This window comes from Pan troglodytes, chromosome 5 (assembly GCF_028858775.2).
Source record: "Pan troglodytes isolate AG18354 chromosome 5, NHGRI_mPanTro3-v2.0_pri, whole genome shotgun sequence".
Taxonomy (NCBI): domain Eukaryota; kingdom Metazoa; phylum Chordata; class Mammalia; order Primates; family Hominidae; genus Pan; species Pan troglodytes.
In genome coordinates this window covers 149706812-149726836 of record NC_072403.2, presented here as the reverse complement: position 1 = coordinate 149726836, position 20025 = coordinate 149706812, and the positions used below count along the sequence as shown (strand labels likewise).

General features: G+C 44.7%; 1 protein-coding gene across 6 annotated transcripts; it reads right to left on the bottom strand.

Annotated features, from left to right (window-relative positions):
- Positions 1-803: 803 nt before the first annotated feature.
- Positions 804-18648, bottom strand: TNFAIP3 (TNF alpha induced protein 3). 6 transcript variants are annotated; one of them, XM_063813504.1, is made up of 10 exons: positions 17513-18648; positions 17094-17206; positions 12573-12882; positions 9058-9248; positions 8258-8405; positions 7927-8097; positions 6837-7017; positions 4759-5678; positions 3857-4038; positions 804-3078 (listed from the first exon to the last, which is right to left on the bottom strand). In XM_063813504.1, exons 3-10 carry the CDS (start codon positions 12865-12867, stop codon positions 2794-2796), a joined length of 2373 nt encoding a protein of 790 aa, XP_063669574.1. In that variant the 5' UTR covers positions 12868-12882; positions 17094-17206; positions 17513-18648; the 3' UTR covers positions 804-2793. The 6 variants fall into 6 exon arrangements, with proteins under 6 accessions (XP_063669574.1, XP_003950970.2, XP_527515.4 ...); XM_003950921.6 differs by lacking the exons at positions 17094-17206; positions 17513-18648 and adding an exon at positions 16548-16989; XM_527515.9 differs by lacking the exons at positions 17094-17206; positions 17513-18648 and adding an exon at positions 16572-16927.
- Between the last annotated feature and the right edge of the window lie 1377 nt (positions 18649-20025).

Here is a 20025-nt window from a genome sequence, read left to right as displayed (position 1 = left end):
CAATATCTGGGATTTGCTTTCAAGTAGTCCAGGGAAAACAAAAAAGAGGATGTGATAGATGAAATAAATTGGGCAGAACGTTGGTAATTATTGAAACTGGAGGATGGCTATAGAGTGGCTCTTTATAGTACTTGTCACTTTTTTATTAAAGTTTTCTACTTTAGAAGTTAAAAAGTTAAAAAAAAATTATAAATATATTTTTTAAAGTGTGATTCTAAAATCTGGCTAATCATCCAGATCACCCGAGGAGCTTAAAAAAGTAGATTCTGGGAGCTGCGCAGTCCTGCTGAATCAGTCGTCTGTGAGTCCATTTGTACTGGATGGGAGGTGGGGATGAAGGCTTGCGCATGGAGGAATGTGTTATTTTTTAATTTCCTGGTTCTGGCAGCCAGCACAGCCACGCTGCCTCCTCTGCTTTGTCTGACCCAGGAGATCTTACATCAGTCTTCCTTCCTTCCTGCCTACTTCTCTCTTTCCTGTCTTTCCCTCCTCCTCCCTCTTGTTTTCTCTTTCTTCACTTTATAAAAGTTTAGGGCAGGAAGCTTAAAAGGGCCACAGGGTCCTAGCATCCCTTTCCTCTTCCCATCAGAGGAAGAGTGTCTTCATTGTCAAGCGGGGGCTTGTGCTTGAGGACTGGGCCTGGACCTCATACAGTTATTTATGAAAAGCTGCCTTGCTACCATGGATGAGAGATGTGTGCATTGCTCAGGTGCACCTCAAAATAAAGCTGCTTAGGAAGCACAGTCTTAATATCTGAGCCTTTCTTTTTCTTTCAGCATTCATCAATTGAAAACATCACAATCTGTTCTTAAATAATTTATTTTTTAATGTTGACTCTTGTGAAAAGTTACATTTATTTAGAAAAACTTGAAGAAATCCAACAAAGAATAGGTGGCTTTCTATTAGGGACAATTAAATGTGCAAATTTCAAATACTTTTTATAATAAGTATAAATAATTACTTTTTTTCACATTAAGAATGGAAATAATGATCAACACAAAATATTAAGATATCAACTTTAAGAGAATTAGATGAAAACACTGAAGTTTATTTGGTATCTTTGGAAAGAAATTATAAAGATTTGTCTGGGAAAAACTTAGGGAGCTCTAAGGGGAAAGTGTGCCTAATAGTATGAGTAAAGGCTGTGTAGAGTTATGGATCACAAATATTTTCAGGCCATAAGTACAGACCCCCAAAATGGCAGCCTTTATCTCTGGGGAAAATGCATTTCCCCTCCTTTTTTTTTTTTTTTTTCTAGAGCAAATATGACAGCAACCACAAAGCACACAGAGAAACTGTAAGCCAGCAACAGAAAGAGATTTCCTCATACTCATGGTTACTGGCTTTTGCTGTCCCAATACCAGGGTACCATGGGATGCAGGGGACTTCCCAGCCCCCCCAGGACACAGTGTTAACAGAAAATAAAACCATCACAAAAGGCCACATCTTTCCCTGTGACCATCGCCAGTCTCATCCCTGCTCCTTCCCTATCTCATCTCCAAGGAGGTAGGACACTCAGAGGCATTAACAGAACACAGAGTATAGTTTTTTATTACATAGCTGGAGTTTCATAAGGAGAAGCACGAAACATCGATGAATATGTATGTATACCTTGGATGCAATTCCTTCTTTCCTGGGGAGGCAAGCAAAAGTGTATCAAAGAGGCCAATTTACTCCCTGTGGTCAGGAACTTGCCCACAACCTGACTCAAAGCAAGGATGTTCTCTCAGGAGAACACTGTGGCATTTTCCCAAGAGCTGAAGAAATATCTTCACTTAAATAATCTTGAAGTTTGTAATAAATAAAGTGAATTACACAAAAAGGACTAGAGCTCCCTTTAAAAAGGCAGCTGGTTGAGTTTATGCAAGCAGTGTATACACAAGCTCATGCCCCAACAACAACCAGAAAACAGGTTATTATTATTTAGCCTTCCTATTATACTTCTAGGGCAGCATTTCAATATAATTTAAAAAAATCCCTCATACATAATGTAAGGGTATATTATATATGTACACACTTTTACTCCTCAATTCAAGCTAACTTCTTTAGAAGTAAAGACAGTAATAACCCAAAGAGTTACACGTCTTCCCACTAAAATATTCTAATTTTTTAAAAGGTGCATATTATAAAGAGCAGCTTGTTTTTCTGTCAATGTGAACATGTTCAGTCTCAGCAGCCTCAGAATCACAGTCCATGGATGGTTCTGCATTTCTGCCGGGTCCTCAGGAAAGGAACCGGGCAGGTAGGGAAAAACCATGAACTACAAACACTCTCTGAATACGTCCATTTTCCCTGAGCTTCCTTGAGCTTCTTGCAGAGGGCCTCGCTGCCATGAGGATCTGGCTTCACATCTCTGAGAGATGCTGGGGGAGGGGAGGTGGAATGGCTCTGGCTTCTCCAACCCACCCGACTTGTGTGTCTTTTCCCTTTCTCAGCCAAGACGATGAAGCAGTCCTGATGCACAGGGTGCAGGGGCCTCGGCCAGTCCCCGCACACCTTCCAAGTCCAAAGAAGTTCCTGGCCTCCTGCTTGGTAGGAGAGGAGGAACCTTGGGCTGAATCTGACATCATCCCTTGCCAGTTACAAGCTTTGCTTTCTAAGGCCACCTGGGAACACTCCCGGGTTACCAAACCTGAGCATCGTGGGCACCACGAAGAGCTTATCTTTCCTCTCCTGCTCAGACACCCTTAAGCCCACTGTTGCAGTGGCAGCTGAGGGGTTCAGAGGATAGCACCATGATGACTGACAGCTCGAGGCCCCACTTCTTGCAGGAGGTGACCCACCTGTTTCCGGTTAGCCATACATCTGCTTGAACTGAAAGCATTCGTTGCAGTAGCCGTTGCACTTGGCATTGCCAAAATGATCACAGGCGGGGGCCCGGCAGCGCTGCTTGGGGGGGTCTTCGGGGGCAGGCTCACCCCGGTGGGCCCCGGGGCCCATCCTCTGGTTGGGATGCTGACACTCCATGCAGAGCTCCTCGCTGCGGCAGGCCAGGATGTTCTTGCAGGAGGCCCGGGCGCACTTGGGCCTTGAGGTGCTTTGTGTGGTTCGAGGCACATCTCTGCGCTGGCTCGATCTCTGAGTGGAAAGAACAGGCAGATCATTAAAAAGTCAGGAAACTATTGCTCACATTTCTTAGGGAGAGCACAATGAAATCTCATTGGAGAGTGTGGAGTCTACAAAGAGCTTTACCTGCCTGAGCAAGGGAACAGGAGAGCATTGCAGTCTATGAGCCAGAGCTCTCGAAGGATGTTTCTTTCCAGTCTCAAGGAAAGCTGACTTGGCCCCCAGGGAGGCTGAGGAAAACCGCCAAGCCTAAGTTGGCCTGCAAACTTTCCCTGGCTCTCTTCTGTTGGGACCAAAAACCAGTGTTCTTACATAGCTTCCCTACCATTCTGTGAGCAACAGGCGACACACCTATCTGTCAAAGCTGGCTTTTCTGACGTGCCATTAAGTGGAGGCCCCTGGGAAGCTCTGTCTGTTCGCTCCTTATGATAAAGGATTATTTAAGAAGGGCTGCTTTTTAGATGTCTGTGCTTCTCTTACAAATCAAAGAAGCCTCTGATCACCATCTGGCTTTTTGGAGGCTTGAAGAAGTTTTATGCAATGGCTGTGTTTCTTTGTTTTTAAAATAAATTTGAAAGCATACTTGGAGCATGAAAATCGGAGGTAGCATTTCGGACCTGGGGAGCCACAGTGACATGGACATTCCCCTTCAGGTTCTGAATTAATCCTTTATCATGAGGAGACAGAACCTGGCAGAGAGGAAAGCCTGCTTGTCACTGTCGGAAGAAAACGCTCCAGCAAAAAGCATCGAACACACGGGAGGGAGGGAAAGCTCCTCAAAATGTCTCACCAGTTGCTCTTCTGTCCTTTTGGCCTCATGAAATCTCTGATTCTGAGCTTCAATGAAACACTTCTGGCAGTATCCTTCAAACATGGTGCTTCCAAGGGTGCCGCATTCCCTCCCCAGGCACGGAATGGTGTTCTGGAACCTGGACGCTGTGGGACTGACTTTCCCTGAGGCAGCAGCAAAATCTACACGAGAATGGATGCTAGTTAGTACCACATGGGGGTCACCCCACCGATACAGAGATGCTGACAGTAGAGAAATAAATGGGTTCCAAATACAGATTAGGCCAGCCTTAAATGTATAGAAATATATATATGTATATATTGAAGTCTATAAATTCAGCAAAAGAAATAACATCCCTATTATGGAAGCATCTTTGGCTTCACCAGTCTCTCATTTTGAACTTGAAGCACTGATTGGTCACAGGAACAGGCAAAGAGCAGGCGTTACCTGATCACCCTTCTTTCGAATGAGAGATTTCCAAAACCACATCTGTTTCCTTACAGTGTCAACAGAGACTTCCTTCTCTCCAGTTACTACTCTTCAGATTTTAAGATTGTTCTATTATATCTAAGTTGCAAAATAAGTCTAGTTTAAACTTAGACTCTCTTAGATATGCCAGACCTGAATGGTCTAGTAAAAGCACATCCCATGAGCTCTGTCTACAGGGCACTCTGGTTTTTGGAATGTGATATTAGGAGCTGCTGTAATCACGCAGTGCCTTTTGCCTCCATGGGCGGCTGGCAGGGCTACCGTGACTGTCCCCTGCACAAGCCGGTAGAAAAGGACGGTAGGTCCTGACCGTTCTGCCTGCCTGCCTACATGGGCTTTTTTTCTTAAAGGTCAGGAACAAAACCCCTTCTGGACAGCAGCCGCTGTGTTAGGAAGTCAACCATTTCACTCACGTTTGTTTTCTCTGTACTCGATGAAACACAGTGTGCAAAAGCCCTTGTTTTCTGGAGTCCCAAAATACACGCAGCCGGCTTTTCTGCACTTGCTCGTCCCCGTCCTGTCCCCAGGAGTCCGTGCAGCTTGAGACAGGCAGCCAGCAGGGGCGTCGTTTCCAGCTCTGTGGCAAGAACGCGGGGAGGGGCTCCGGAGGAGCTGCGAGGGATCTGACTTGGAACGCTGGTGACAGGAAGGAGGGAGGCTGGTGCTGAGGCTGGAGGAGGCCTCTGCTGTAGTCCTTTTGAAGCAAGTACTGCAGATCCCATTAAATGTCCTGGTGACATCCTGGAGGCAGGCTTGGCACTTCCCGGGATCCAAGTGCCTTGTGTGGTCTGGGGCGTGGCTGGCGTGAAGTTGCCGGGCGTTGTGGCAACGTTCACAAAATCCGTTGTGCTGCACATTCAGTGTGAAGGGGCAGCCGGGGCTCCTGCACTTCATGGCAGTGGTCTCACTGAACAGAAAAGGGCTGGGTGCTGTCGGTGGGGCCGAATGAGGCCCCCCAGTGGACTCCTCGGGGTTCCACGCCAAGGGCTCATAGGCTTCTCCCCGAGAGGCCCCGAGCGCCATGCCAGGGAGCCCCTCAGGGCCCGGCTTGGAGTTCAGCTTTGGGAGTTTGTTTTGATTCTTTTGCCGCCTCTCTGAGCACTCATGGCATAAAGGCTGGGTGTTCACAGACATGAAGAAGGGGCAGTTGGGCGTTTCACATTTTACATCCATGAGAGAAAGCTGGGGCACGGAAGGTTCCATGGGATTCTGGGCGTGCCCCTCTCTCCTCCCCTGCTCGCTGTTTTCCTGCCATTTCTTGTACTCATGCTGAACAAGTTCAAAGTAATCATCTACCAGGTTGATTTCTTTTGGTAAGTTAGCTTCATCCAACCTGAAGACCAAAAGGAAAAAATATGTGTGAGAATACACAAAATCACACACAAGATTTTACATCATTAGCTCATAGAACAAAGTTTTAGAATGTGGATTATGGCAAGAATTGTAGAACCATTCACTGAAATGCAGGCCTGTGATGAAGAGCTCACACTTTTCACGCAACATGGTCTGACACATTTCCCAACATGTTCGAGTCAAGAATGATGTCAGTTAGTTTGCTAAGACTTCCTTATTTTTAAAATCACAGTTTCATTTAATCAATCTTGGTCCATCCAAAAATTATAGATAGTTCTAAAACAGGGCTAAGAAAAATCAGTTGACTTTCCAATTTCTTAGAGATCAAATTCTGAGTAAAATATTACTGAGGCCATTGGTTTGGGACTAGTCTACTTTATAGTACAAACTACTTTGGAACCTCAGGTTGGGTATTTTGCTGTTACTAACTTTAAACTTGTGTCTGGTCTCCACCAGCATTAGCAGCCATGAGTAACTAAGACGCAGACACACTCAAAGGCACTTGTCTATTTACTGTTGACTCTGTAATTTGCTAATCTCCACATTGAGAGACAGATTCTCTTACGGCTTCCTTGTCATCTGTTGTGCGTTTCAAGTGCTCAGAAACAGGCATCTCTTTAACATAAAGCCAATGTTTAAAGACCGGATACCTGCACAATGGGTATTCTGGGGCTTTCCTCCCATTTCCATGTGGCAGAATCATGAGCTGCAACATAAACAATTCTACAGCTCCATCTATGTCTGATGTGCCTGTTCTTACCAAGAAGCCAAGAGAGAAAGGCTTTTGTTTCCAAGTGTTTTCACTAGTCTTTTTAATATGTACCAGAGTAATTAAAATACAAAAACAAGAAACAACAACTATCCTTGATGTAAATGCACTTTGAAAACCCGTAATTCTGCAATTCTGACTTTTGGGATCCAGATATCCAGGAAAATCATTATGGATAAATGACGTGTTTTGATTTGAAACCCAAGTTAGTACTGCCTTACATAATCCTCTCTAACCATGCACAAGACTCTGAATTTGTTTCCCATTAAATCACTCTACTGTTGAGCTTCAGGGTGGCAGCAACTCAGGTGGCTGAGGTTAAAGACAGTTACAGATGACACAGGAGAGAGCTGAACATAAACTGCTTACTTTGCGGCATTGATGAGATGAGTTGTGCCATGGTCCCAGCCTTGGACGGGGATTTCTATCACCATTAAGTACTCTTTTAAGAGCTTCTCCTTCATCTCATTTTCAGGATCTGTCAAAAAGTGAACTTTTAAGTCTTCAAATCTTCCTCGGTCTCTGTTAACAAGTGGAACAGCTCGGATTTCTAAGGAAAAAAATAATACATAAGTAAAACAGTATTCTACTAAACAAGGCGATAGGTAAGTAGATCTCATTTTGAAAATGTATAAAAGATATAACTTACAGAATAGAAAAGTATTCTTAGCCACAGTTAAACCCAAATGGGAAAACAAAATGTGCTACAATCTAATATAAAAATGCACTGTTTCCAGGAAACTCACATAACATTAACCAGCCTGGAGGTGGTGGATCTTATTGGTTAAAGTCCCAGGCTTTAGAATCAGACTGACCTGAGTTTGAATCCTAGCTTTGTCACTATCAAGCTGTGTGGCATTAGGCAGGTTAGTTGACCTCTCTGAGCTTTAACTGTCTAATAAGTAAAATAAGGCTACCAAGGCCTACATCTCACAAGAATGCTAAAAGGATAAAAATGCAATACAATAATATTTCCAAAGCACAGTGCTTATTCCACATGAAGCTATTAAAATAACAGCTAACAGGCCAGGCATGGTGGCTCGTGCCTGTAACTTTGAGAGGCCAAAGCGGGAGACTGCTTGAGCCCAGGGGGTTGAGGCTGCAGTGAGCCATGATTGTGCCACTGCACTCCAGCCTGGACAATGGAGGGAAACCCTGTCTCAAAAAGAAAAAAACTAACCTGACAGGCATTTACTTGCTCCATACCAGGCACTGTATTAAGAGCACTGTGCGCCTTAATTTATCATGTATGAAAGTACTTTCCAAGTCATATTCAAAAAGATATGAGGGTATTATGATTACTGCTGCTGCATTACTCTTACTAACCAAGCAAGTCACAGAACAATATATTTAAATAAAAATAATATACTTAAATAAGACTGTTTTAATAAGAAGCAAAAAGGAAAACCCTGATGTTTCAGTGTCTAGTTATAAATGTGAATTAATGCAGTTTTCTCACCAGGCCCACTGTCCTTCAGGGTCACCAAGGGTACAAAATGATGGCTGTCATAGCCGAGAACAATGGGGTATCTGTAGCATTCCTGGGCAGGCCAATGGAGAGGCAAGTAAATTCCACCCACTTTCAAAGGGGCGAAATTGGAACCTGATTCCAAACTTCTTAGCATTTTGTCTGTTCAAAGAAAGAGAAAGGAAAATGAGGCCCTTAGGTGACTTTCATCAAATTCCATTGAACTCTGTTACCTGAACTTTGGCAGTGTGGTTTTCTCCAAGAGCCAAGGCGTAAGGCTGAAAGCATTTAAGTACAGATCCGTGATCTGCAGGCATCTCACCTGAAATGACAATGATTGGCCTTCTGAGGATGTTGCAAAGGACAAATATGTGTATTTCTTCCAGTGAGTTGTACTGAAGTCCACTTCGGGCCATGGGTGTGTCTGTGGAAGCCATTTTGATAAGATTGTCCCATTCATCATTCCAGTTCTAAGGGGAGCGGGGTGAAAAAAAAGCTTGAATGTATCCTGTACTCCCTGTACTAAAAAGTCATTCTGACATCACTCTACAATTATTCATTTATATAACTCAGCTTATTTTCCCCCTTTCATGAAACCATCATTCAAATGATCACCCTTTTTTCCCCATTTCGGTTTTCTTCCTTTACTTTTTTCCACTACAAGGCAAACTCAAAAGTTGGGGAGGACGGGGACAGCACCTGCTTTAAAAAAAAAATCCCTGATGAGGTATCATATTGCAGCCCCTTATCCAAATGTTCACAAAAATTCCAAACTTGTGACTGAGGATGGTGAGGCACGTGTCTTAATCTTACTGGCTGGCTCAGCAAAGCTAAGGGCAATCAAACTGAAAAACAACAAAACACCAGTGGAAAAGGCCATGATCAAAAGACTCACTGCTACAGGAACAGATCCACAGCTGGGAATCTGCTAACCAAAAGCAGGGCAAAAGCCTTGGGTGAGTCCCACTGGAGGTTTCTGGTGTTTTCCATTGAGTATGCTTCGCTTAGCCAAATTCATGTGACCTAGTCCATCAGATGCTACCAGAGGGCAGGGACTCGCCCAGGGGTACCCTATGCCCACCATGGAGCTCTGTTAGTAGATAATTAGGGGGAAAAACATACCCGAGTATCATAGCAAAGCCCCGTTTCAACAAATTCCTGAGATTTGAGAGACTCCAGTTGCCAGCGGAATTTAAAGTTGCGTGTGTCTGTTTCCTTGAGCGTGCTGAACAGCGCTTTCCTCAGTACCAAGTCTGTGTCCTGAACACCCCACATGTACTGAGAAGTGGCATGCATGAGGCAATTGCCGTCACCTGAGGACAGAAAGGAGGAGAAGAGAAGGAAAGTCAAGTTATCTGCATGTAAGACCCAGCAAAGGTTTTCAGAATAAACCAGCCCTACTGCTATTCTAGGGGACTGAATGGTTTAATTTGATTTAATTTCCTAGTCAAGAGCAAACTGATATTTCACAAGATGATGACAGCTTTAAGGAAAAAAGAGTTCTTTTTATTCTTCTTTTTAATGAATGACACCAACTGCAAAGGAGCCAGGGGACCTTGGTTCTAGCTTAACTCTGCTCCTAACTAGTTTAGGTGACCTGGGGGAAATTCCTTAAGTTCTCTGGGCATTTTTCCTCCTGTGAAATGAGGGCAGTAAGTGATGATCTCTAAAGCCCTATCCCTTCCTACCATCCCTTGATTTGCTGGTGAAGGCACTGGCATTGCTGCTCTCTAGTTCTAAGGAGGAGCACACAGGGCAACATGCACAAACCAGGAAGCAGGCATGGCTTGCTAGACAGGGATGGTCTGGCTATGACTCAATGGCAAATGACTTGACCATTCCACTTTAGCCTTTGGGCCCTGGGAGTTTCCTCTCCTGGTGTGTAAAGTCATGTTGACAACACTGAATTACCTATGGCCTGCTAGTCCGGCTCTCAAAAATGCCTTATGCAAACCTGCTTGTTAGTAACTGTAAAGTACAAAAGTTAAAAAGCACCTGGGTGTCTAAATCTGAAAATAATTCAGTGTTTAGGGCTAACATTTTGAGAAGAAAAACAAACAAAAAAACAGGTTTAATTGTATGCCATTAATCTGTGACCTTTCCAGTTTAAAACTCACAATTCAATGGGCTGCATTTTTTTTCAACCCCCAAACAATAAATATTTTGGGGGAATGTTTAAAACAAAAGAAGTTAACTCCTTAATCTCCTTTGGCAAGTGCAAAATAATTTTTATAATGAAAAGTTACATTGTTTCTTACATTACTCTATAAGTAGGGCAATAAAGCTATTTGAAATTTTATCAAATTGTAATTACAGTCAAACTGTAAAGAAACCAAAAAACCCTCAAATATACTTCCACAGCCAGTATTCCTTCAATTTATACATTTAGAAAAACTAGCTAAGTATTCAAACAAATGAACAAAAAAGATCGTCCAAGCCTTGTGTCTTGGCAGACGTGTAGCAATGATTGCATTCTGTTGAAATTTCCCCTTTGCAAAATCTAGAGCAAAGATAAGGCTTTTTTTCTTCTTGTGCTTACTTTCAGTTCTTTATTGAGATGCACCAGTATAAAATTCCCTAAGTAACATCTGGAATTCCCCAGTGCTAAGTTATTTGACTAGCAATTGAGCAACAGCTATTGTACTTTTTGTTCTGGTGTGTAGACATTTAAACTGCGAAGTGCACCCTGGACTTTCCAAGTGGGTGTGGTCAGGGTGAGCTGGAATAGGGCTACTCATTATACAAGTGAAATCGCTGCAGCCAATAGACGCTGGAATTTTTCACATGAAGTTTCAATTTTATGCCACCTACTCCCTTCCTCATTCACCGCAGTCTCATATCCTCAAATGCAAACTTGTGAATCACCCCCTCCCCAAACAGATATTGCCTTTGAAGAACCCTCCTATCAGGGGAAGGATTAATTTTTTTTTAAAAGGTGCTAATTAAAATCAAAGAAAAAGTCATTTGTTTTCCTCCCTCCCTAAATATCTTTTCTTCCTTTTTTAGAATCTTAAGGAGTTTTCTTGAAAGTGAAGAAACAAAAGGATTCTGAGTCTAAAAATGATTTCCCAGAAAATGTTACCAAAATGCACCTGCTTTTGTAGTTTTATTTGTAGTGTGGCTCCTTGTTGATTTAAATGACATGTTTACAAAATAAGTGTTTCCTATTTATATTCCTTTTTTTTTTCTAGTGGAAATAGAGCATTTCCTTTCTTAAGGAAATAAAGCTAAAAGTCAGTTAATTCTCTTAATAAGGTGTTCCTCTTTCTACCACATTTTTAATTCAGCAGAATCTTTGTTTCCAACTCCCCCAAAGTTGACTCCATCTCTTTTTGGTAACAAATGGGAGATGATTAAAACCACAAATTGTCAGGCACATAAACCCCGTGATGATGACTTCACATAATTACCTACCTCTACGTATCACTTAATTTAATGCCAAGAACAATGCAGATAGTAGCTATCCCCAGTTTTCTTTCTATCTATGTTTCTAAGAATCAGTGTTTCATAAATCTAGGCAAGATGTTGGGGTAATGTACAAGAGCCCCCAGAATCAAAATTTAAAAACCCATGTCCACCAATCACTCTAAGTTACCCAAGTCAAAAAAAGCCAAAGTTAATGTACTTGGCTTTTGAATGAAGTTAATTAAGTTAGTGTTCTTATCGTAATCATTGTCAAGAAGGATTTTCTGCCCTTGGACATATTATTTCTATTAGGATGGTTTGGGACTGTCACAGATATAAGGACCTGAGATTCCTGCTCTTATGTAGACTATGAGCATTTAATTGATCTTGTACAGTCAACTTCCTTATTGTCATAATTATGCACATCCATAGAGTAGAATTTTGTGCCTGCATGAAACAGTATGCTCTGACATTCCTGTTGATGCACATATTCTTACCCAAGGGAAATGATTAAAAAACAAAACAGTAAAGCTTGGAATAGGAAATAGCTACTAGTGGTAAAGGCCATTGGCAGAACAGCACAGACAGGAAGGAATTCAGTGACTAAGAACCCCTAAAAATAATGAAGGTGAAGTCTAAAATTCATGCTAAAAATCTCAGCTATCTGTCTATTTCACCTTGCAGGGCATAGGCAATAGAACCTAGGTCAGAGAGGAGGAGGAGACAAAAGAAGTTCTTCATGTCTTCAACAGCCATTCACTGGTTAACCCATAAAATGCTACCAATTCAAGAAGCGTTAAGAACATCACAAGCATTTTCTAATGACAGTGGGAAACAAATGTACTACCAGTTTTCACACCATGCTTTCCTTTTGAACTTAAAGGCTTTTAACATTTCCATTACGGGCCAGAGAAGGGTATTTTACAGATGATTAAACATTAGCAAGAATTAGAAACAAATCACCTAATGGAGGTATGGTGTTTACAAATGCATTCTCCAAGCCTCAATGTGCTCTGTAATATACACAATCAGAAAATATCCTTAATAAATAGATTCACAAAACAAGTCCGCTATTATCACATACCCCGAATAGAGATTCTATATAAAGGTCTCAATACTAAATCTCAAGACTGATTTGAGTTTGGGCTTGTGTTATTAAAGCTTCATGAATGGGGATCCAGCAGGCGGGAGCTATCACCCAGGCAAAAGAAACACAACAGAACAAGTCTTACCGTTCGTTTTCAGCGCCACAAGCTTCCGGACTTCTCGACACCAGTTGAGTTTCTTCTGGCTTTCCAGGGTAGCCTGGATGTTTCTGTCGATGAGGGCTTTGTGGATGATCTCCCGAAACTGAGGACAAAACTGGCAAGTTCTGAACATTTCCAGTGTGTATCGGTGCATGGTTTTAAAATGATGAATGATCCCATTAGTAGGTTTAAAAATGTCTTCTGGAGTTCTCTCCCGTATCTTCACAGCTTTCCGCATATTGCTCAAATACAAAGCCTGAGGAAGGACTTGTTCAGCCATTGTGCTCTCCAACACCTGAAAAGGAAAGGAAAAAAAAAAGCCATTCTATTAGCCTGACTTTAATACGACTCCTCTATAGCTGCCTGCAGGAAACCCCAGTGTTTGATCTTGTCATTACCCTAATCTGTAGGCAAAAGATCTTAGCACCTCTACTCCCGGGATACTAGCTGGCCCCAGAGATTAACTCACACTGGACTGTTTTAAGTTACATCACTTTAAAAGATTAGCCTAAACAAGAGAAGGAAGGCAGAGAGTGGGTACTGAGGAGGAGGGGAATAACCCGTGTTTTCAGTAATGTTTGTCAGGGAGCCAACCCTGTCTGTCAGCAACAGGTACTGCTCCTCAAAACCAACTTAAGCTCCCGTTTCATTCTGAGGCCACCCTGAACAGCACTGGATTTGGGGAGTACTGGATGCCAGTTAAGGGCTCAAAGTAGCCCTGACAAGTCTGTAGCTCCTCCCCTCAGACCACCACCAAGCACTCCTGCTCTTGGGCAAACCCTTGAGTTATCACTCCCTCCCTATGCTGGAAGGACAGTAAAATACTTTATGAAAAATCTTGCAATTTTATGCTGTCACTTAGGCTGCTGGTTGGTGTTTCCTCTTTAGCCCCAAAGAGAAGTATCTATAAAGTGTTTATTCATGAAGTTTATTCTGATGTTTATAAAGAGTTAAAACCGAATGTTTTCTAATCAATAAAAAAGTCCATTTCCAGCAAGATGCTTTGCAATTTTAAGAGCAGTCAGCATTCCTTCAGAACCTCCCCACCGGACTTCATATCAGAATAAGAAACAGACTAACAATAGGCTAGGCATAGTGGCTCATGCCTTTAATCCTGGCACTTTGGGAGGTCGAGGTAGGAGGATCACTTAAGCTCAGGAGTTTGAGACTAGCCTGGGCAACACGGTGAGACCTAGGTCTCTACGAAAACAAAAAATGAAAAACCGCAAAATAATAATAGAACAATAAATTCTATACTTCTAAGAACAGATATTGGAGCTCAATCATTTTAACTCAACTGCCAATGAAATTTTATCATCACCCTCCAGGTACCAACACAGAGGCAAGTCTGCCTGGCTTTTCACCCTGAAATCTTTAAGCATAATCAACTAGTAGAAGGAATGAAAGTCTAGAAGTAGACAAGGAAAGAAGTTTCCACCAGGAGGCCACTCTGGCAAATGAAGGAGGAAAGGTGGCAAAGACCAGCATCTACAACCCATGCCAACAGCGCAGGATGATGCAAATTAACATGATGTAGGATCTCTCCAGTGTGGAACACTGTAAAAAGCCAGCTGTGATTTACTAGCCCTTAGTAGGGTGTCTGGCCACACTTCCTAATTTCCAAGAAGATGAAGAAGTTTTCAGAGCACAAAGACATTCCCTAGGAAATTTCACAGTGATTGTTAATTCCATTCCTGCAACATCTTATTTGCCAGGGCAACTTTCCAGTTAATAAAAATGTTAAACCTATGGAAGAGGGAGGAGAAGAAACCTAGATTTTAGGGTAGCTACTTCTGTGTGGGTCTAGACTCTCAACACCATTGATAAGGTGGTCTAAATTCTTGTGGCCCACTCAAAGGAGAGAGGTTGGACTAGATGACCCATGGTTTCTCCTGAGGAGTTTTCTGGTGATAGTTTTAGATTGGGATTCTTAATCTGATTGCTGGGAAAGGCATAGGGGGAGTCATTCTCTGGATCAGATGGTGCTCTCTTTTGATGTCAGACGTCCTCTACAGGTGGAATTGGGCAAAATCATAGCAGGATAAAAATAACACATATACCTTTCCTTTGTGGCACAGCAAAAGTCTCTTTCACAATATCATCTATCCATCCATCCATCCGTCCGTCCATCCATCCATCCATCCATCCATCCATCCATCCATCCATCCACCCATCCACCCAACAAGCACTACCTGACCACCTACTGAAGGCCAATCACCATGCTTGATGATGGGACTAAAAGTCAAAGATGACCTTATTCCCTTCCCTGAAATTACACTACCACCTTAGTCTGCAGCTAAGGCAGTGGAGTTACAGGTACTGCTCAGATCCCACAGCCATTCAGGGGCAAAGTTTTGCCTAGGAGCCAGGTCTTTCAATACCTGCCCCTTGCAATCCCACAACACCAAACCTGTGGCTACAGTGCCTGCCACAATCAGATGGAAAGAGATGGGCAGTAGGAAGATTTTAAACAAACGAGGTGTTATCTCGTTTTGCTTGCCTGACTCTTTTATTTTTCTCTTCTGAATCTAAAGATTTTTCACCAAAGATCTAAAATAGTGAGAGCTGGAAACCATAGGCAAGACGTGCAAATGTCAATATCGGATACGCCAGTGTGATCTCATTGGTAGGGTTAGCCTTGCACAGCCTGTAAAACTGCCTCCTTAGAAATCAAAACCCACTGCCCAAATTTCCAGTTCTTGGACCACTCTACGCTTAAGATTAAAGAACAAATGTTTCAGATACATTATAAAGTGGCAAACAATGCAATATTACCCTTAACTTTTTTTTTTTTTTTTTTTTAACATTTGTTACCTCACTGTCTTATTTAAAGGTAGTTTCTCAACTTTTGTCACTAGGATTCCACAGAACTTCTCCGTTACTCAAACTCTTCTCCCCCTTGTTTTATTTTTCCACTCTGGGCAGACATTTTTGTCTGCATTGTGGAAATTGATGAATTATTTATCAACAAATACCTCATCCAAATTTGGGGATGTGCCTCTCCAAAAAAATCAAAAATAGTACAAAGAATTGAAAAAAAAATCAAAGCAGCACCTTAAACAATGAGAATGAGGCATTCATTGGCTGCTCAATAATCTGGTACATTAAGGTTGCGGTCCAGAAGCCCCTTTAATTAACAATGGTTCTGCCAAAATGCTACCCTGAGACACTTGACCAGACTGGCTTTCCAAGGCAAGAAGATCTGAGGCGAGGAGAACCGAAAACAAAGCGGGCTCAAAAAGAGTTAAGCTCCTTCCTTACTTAATGCCACTGCTTTCCTGAGAGGCCAGGTGGCAGGATGTGGGACGACTCCAGCTGACAAAGACAGTCTAACCGTGGGGTAGGGGCTGGAGCAGGGGCCAGAGACCCACGTCTACATGCATACTTCTCTTACACTGCTGCTACTGGAAAAGCTGAACCCCGCGCCAGGACCCCAGCCCCCTGCAAGGACCCGTGAGCGTCTGGGAAGCTGTCTCTGGGACTGAAGCCCCCCACCTCCGCCGGGCTGGCGGCCACTGCGGTACCCTACGCCCCGTCGGGCTGGTCCTGCACAATTTGGGAAAAAGCCGCAGCGCTTCTGCAAGGTCTACTTGGCCATGAGCATGCAACGCTTGGCTCCAAAAAAGACACGAAAGGAGCAAAGCGCCAACGACCACCCGATCGGAGGGCCCGAGGGGCGCCTCTTCACCAGTCAGCGGCAGCTTAAGTTCCGTGCATTATCTGAAAGGAACAGCTGGCTGGAGGTATCCAGGGCTGTCACTCCAACCTCTGCAGCGGTGACCTCAACTCCCAGCACTTCAAAACCCAGACAGAAACGTCCAACAAACTCCCAGTCCAGGAGCGCTGCAAAACCAACGCCAGGTAGACGGTGCCAGCCCGGGGGTCGCTGCCCAACATGCACCCGCAGCCCTTGACTGCGGTGAGCCCGAGGCAGACGGCACGGGGAGGCGCGGCGGTTACCTCTCCGGGAGGCGCGGCGGTTACCTCTCCGGGCCCCGCGATCCTTTCGCAAAGTCCCAAGTCCTGGTCAAGGCAGGAGCGCGCCGCAGGCGGGGGTCGGGGCAGGGACCGGGCGGAGGCGACGCTCCATGGACGCCCGGGGTCGGGCTCGCTCGCTGGCAGGGTCGGCTGGGGGTGTGATCTCTCTTGGCGGCCGCTCTCACCGCTCCGCCCCCGCGGGCTCCAAGCTCGCTTGGCCCGCCACGAAGACTGCAGACTGCGCAGTCTGCTTTGCCCCGTTTCAGTTGTATGCGGGTCGTAGGCCCGGGGATTTCCACGGGACTTTCCAAAGTCACGTGACTCTCTGGGTCGGGCTGCGAAGTGCGTCCAGCCGGCCGCCAGAGGGCGCAGGGGGCGAGGGGCGCGCGCGGCCTCCGCCCGACCGGGCCTCCGGGCCCCGCCCCGCCCCCTTTCCCTGCCCCGCCCCGCTGCCCCGCCCCGCCCGGTCCCTGCAGGCGCCCGGAGAAACTCCCTCGCCCCGCCCCGGGGTGTCCCCGCGTGAGTCACCTGGGCATTTCGGAAGCTGGGGTCACGTCACATCCATGTGGAAATCGCGGTGATGGGAACTGGAAATGAAATAGGTTCTTTTTCGCAGTTGTTTTTCTGCAGAAAATCATCAACTGTGGAGAAGAAGAAGGGAAATAAGAAAGAAAGAAAACCCTAAAAACCACCCTGGCGCCCGGGCCCGCAGGCCTCGGGCCGGCTCTGAAAAGTTTGGGCTGTGCACGTGATGAGCGCGTAGGCGGGAGCCCCAGACAGGACCCGGGCGGGCATTTCGAGAAAAAGCAGCGGTGACAGCCTTTGGTCCCCATCTCCATTGTTCCTGCCAGCTCTGGACCCCAGGCTGCATGAGACGTAGGTCCCAGGGGACACCCGACCCCGTGGCCCCAGTCTTAGGTAAACTTAGGAATCAGAACAACACTCACCCCTATGCCGCGCTTGCTCCATTTCCCCTTGTCTATTTCTGCTCACCAAGCATCCAGCTGACATTGCATTCAAAGCAGCATTTCAGCTTAGAAATCGCTTCTAGTCCATCACGGTGCTTGCCATGTGTCTCCAAGGCTTTATTAGGTGTGTTTTTAGTTGTCCTGATAATCAGTTCACCCCAGGGTGCTGATGGCTGATAATACTGGCGCTTCCCTCCCTACCCCCATGCGTTGCACAGGGAGGGTGAGTCATGTGGAGATGGATGCAGCCCCCTGGGCAGTGGGGGTGCAGGTGCTGTGCAGGGAGGAGTCTTAGGGCGTTTTTACTGTCTTACTGCCCTCTAAGCACGGGACCCTTTGGATCATTTACTAGATTGGCTAAACTAGAACCGGATGGAAATATTCTGTACTATGGTCCCCTTAATTACATTTAAGAATACTTGTCAGGCCATATATCACAAGTTTTTAATTAGAAAAGTATCCTCCTCTCGCCAGTAAGGACTTGCAGAGATGGGGGTGGGGGCTGGATGGAGGGTGGCACTTTTTTGGCAAAAAGAAGTTTAGAGCAGAGTGTCACTGGTGGCCTCTCTGAAGACTGGTCCTCGTCTTTTAAAACCGATGGCTGGAATTTCTTCCAGTTCCAAACCTCTTGTTATTTGTCCTCTCTTCTTGTTCACAAATGTGCTACCAACATTCAAACAATGGATAGTCAGCTATCCATTGTAAATGGACCTTGCTGGAGTCCAGGGCTAGCAGAAATGACAGGGTCTAAAATGACATTTATCAAGTACTTGCTATATGCTTATATATGCTTTTTATATGAAGGTTAAGAAGCTTGAGGCATTTGCCCAGTTTCCACAACCAAAAGGGGCGGAGTCGCCAGTGGCATTAAGCCTGTGTTACTCCAAAGCCCATAATGACCAGTCTTGCTAGACCATTCCTCTCAGGAAAGATCCTGTGAGACAGGTACTCTTTTGGCGTCCTGTCTCTCAGCCTCTCAAAACAGCCAAACACGGACCTTAGACAGAATGCGGCTTCAGAGGTAGAAGGGTCTTGGTTTCACCTTCAGGAAACCTCCTGGGTTTCAGTTGAGCTGACAGAAGAAGATCATGTATCTGAAAGACCCTGCATGGAATGTTAATCCTCACACCACTCTCCCACTGGTGCTCCTTTGTAAACAGAGTTGGCCTGTTTCCTCTCATCTCTGGCTCCATGACTTCAATCCTCCTGCAGCTTCCACTGCCCCTGTCTGGCTCATGTCTTGCTGTCTGGTGTCATGAACTGGGAGTGCAGTAAAGAGGAGTGACAAGCCCGAGGGGCCACGTTCATACCTGCCACTGCCAACTGTCCTGATGTAACTGCTTTGTCATCTTGCCTGCCAGGATTTGTGACAAGGTAATAGCAGTCAGATGCAGGAGTGGTCTGTAGCCCTGGATTATGTTCGAACTCCACTTTCCATGATTCTACTGCTGGGCTTGTGAATTGCCACTCCCACCACCAGGCGGTCTTTACTGTCCTTTCCACCTTCTAAATCAGCGCTGTGTTGGGCTGTACCCTTGCCTTTTCCCCTTCTATTATGTAACACATGGACAAGACCAATGACAATTTTCTTGGTGAATCAGAAGGAAAGAATAGAAGAGAAGGAGAGAGTATAGATGGAATGCCTTCTTATGAAAAAAAGGAGAAATACAATTTGGGGAGATTTGTTGAGTAAGTTGAAACCAAACATATATAGAATGCTGAAAAGCCTTGAAGGAGATTTAATTTGAGCTATAGGCCTTGTCAAGATGGACAGAACTCTTTAAAGAAGAGAATATTTATTAACATTTAGTAGACACTTAGGAGAAAAAATCTGTCTCCTTATTAGATGAAAAAGGAATTCTGATTATGTGAAATATTTTTGGAGAGTTCCTAAGTTACGTGCCATTTTGACACCAATGCTGGGGTTTATGGGTCATGAACTATGTAAAATGAGCACACATGACCTCTTGGAATTAAACGGTTTCCGTGAGACTGTGCTTGCAGCCTGTATCCCTGTACCATGCAGTAAAAAAGATGTGCTTGCCCAGATGGGGGGAGCAGGAAGAACCTGATGAAAGAGAGCACCACGTGTGACAAGTGAGAGGAGACCCTGCTGAGCTCAAACATATTTCATGAGCCTTTCTTAATCAAGAATCAGCAAGAGTTGATTGGTTGTTGATTCTTTTTTTTTTTTTTTTTTTTTTTTTGAGACGTCGAATTGCTCCATTGCCCAGGCTGGAGTGCAGTGGCGCGATCTCGGCTCACTGCAAGCTCCGCCTCCCGGGTTCACGCCATTCTCCTGCCTCAGCCTCCCGAGTAGCTGGGACTACAGGCGCCCGCCAGCAGGCCCGGCTAATTTTTTGTATTTTTAGTAGAGACGGGGTTTCGCCGTGTTAGCCAGGATGGTCTCGATTCTCCTGACCTCGTGATCCACCCGCCTTGGCCTCCCAAAGTGCTGGGATTACAGGCGTGAGCCACCGCGCCTGGCCCCT

What these genes read in the sequence shown, in the direction of transcription:
- TNFAIP3 (XM_063813504.1), bottom strand. Translation starts at nt 12,867, where the DNA reads ATGGCTGAACAAGTCCTTCCTCAGGCTTTGTATTTGAGCAATATGCGG. An exon ending in GGCTTTGCTATGATACTCGG is followed by an intron (nt 8,406 to 9,057) that starts GTATGTTTTTCC and finishes CGCTCCCCTTAG; the next exon opens with AACTGGAATGATGAATGGGA. An exon ending in GCCAATCATTGTCATTTCAG is followed by an intron (nt 8,098 to 8,257) that starts GTGAGATGCCTG and finishes TTCTTTGAACAG; the next exon opens with ACAAAATGCTAAGAAGTTTG.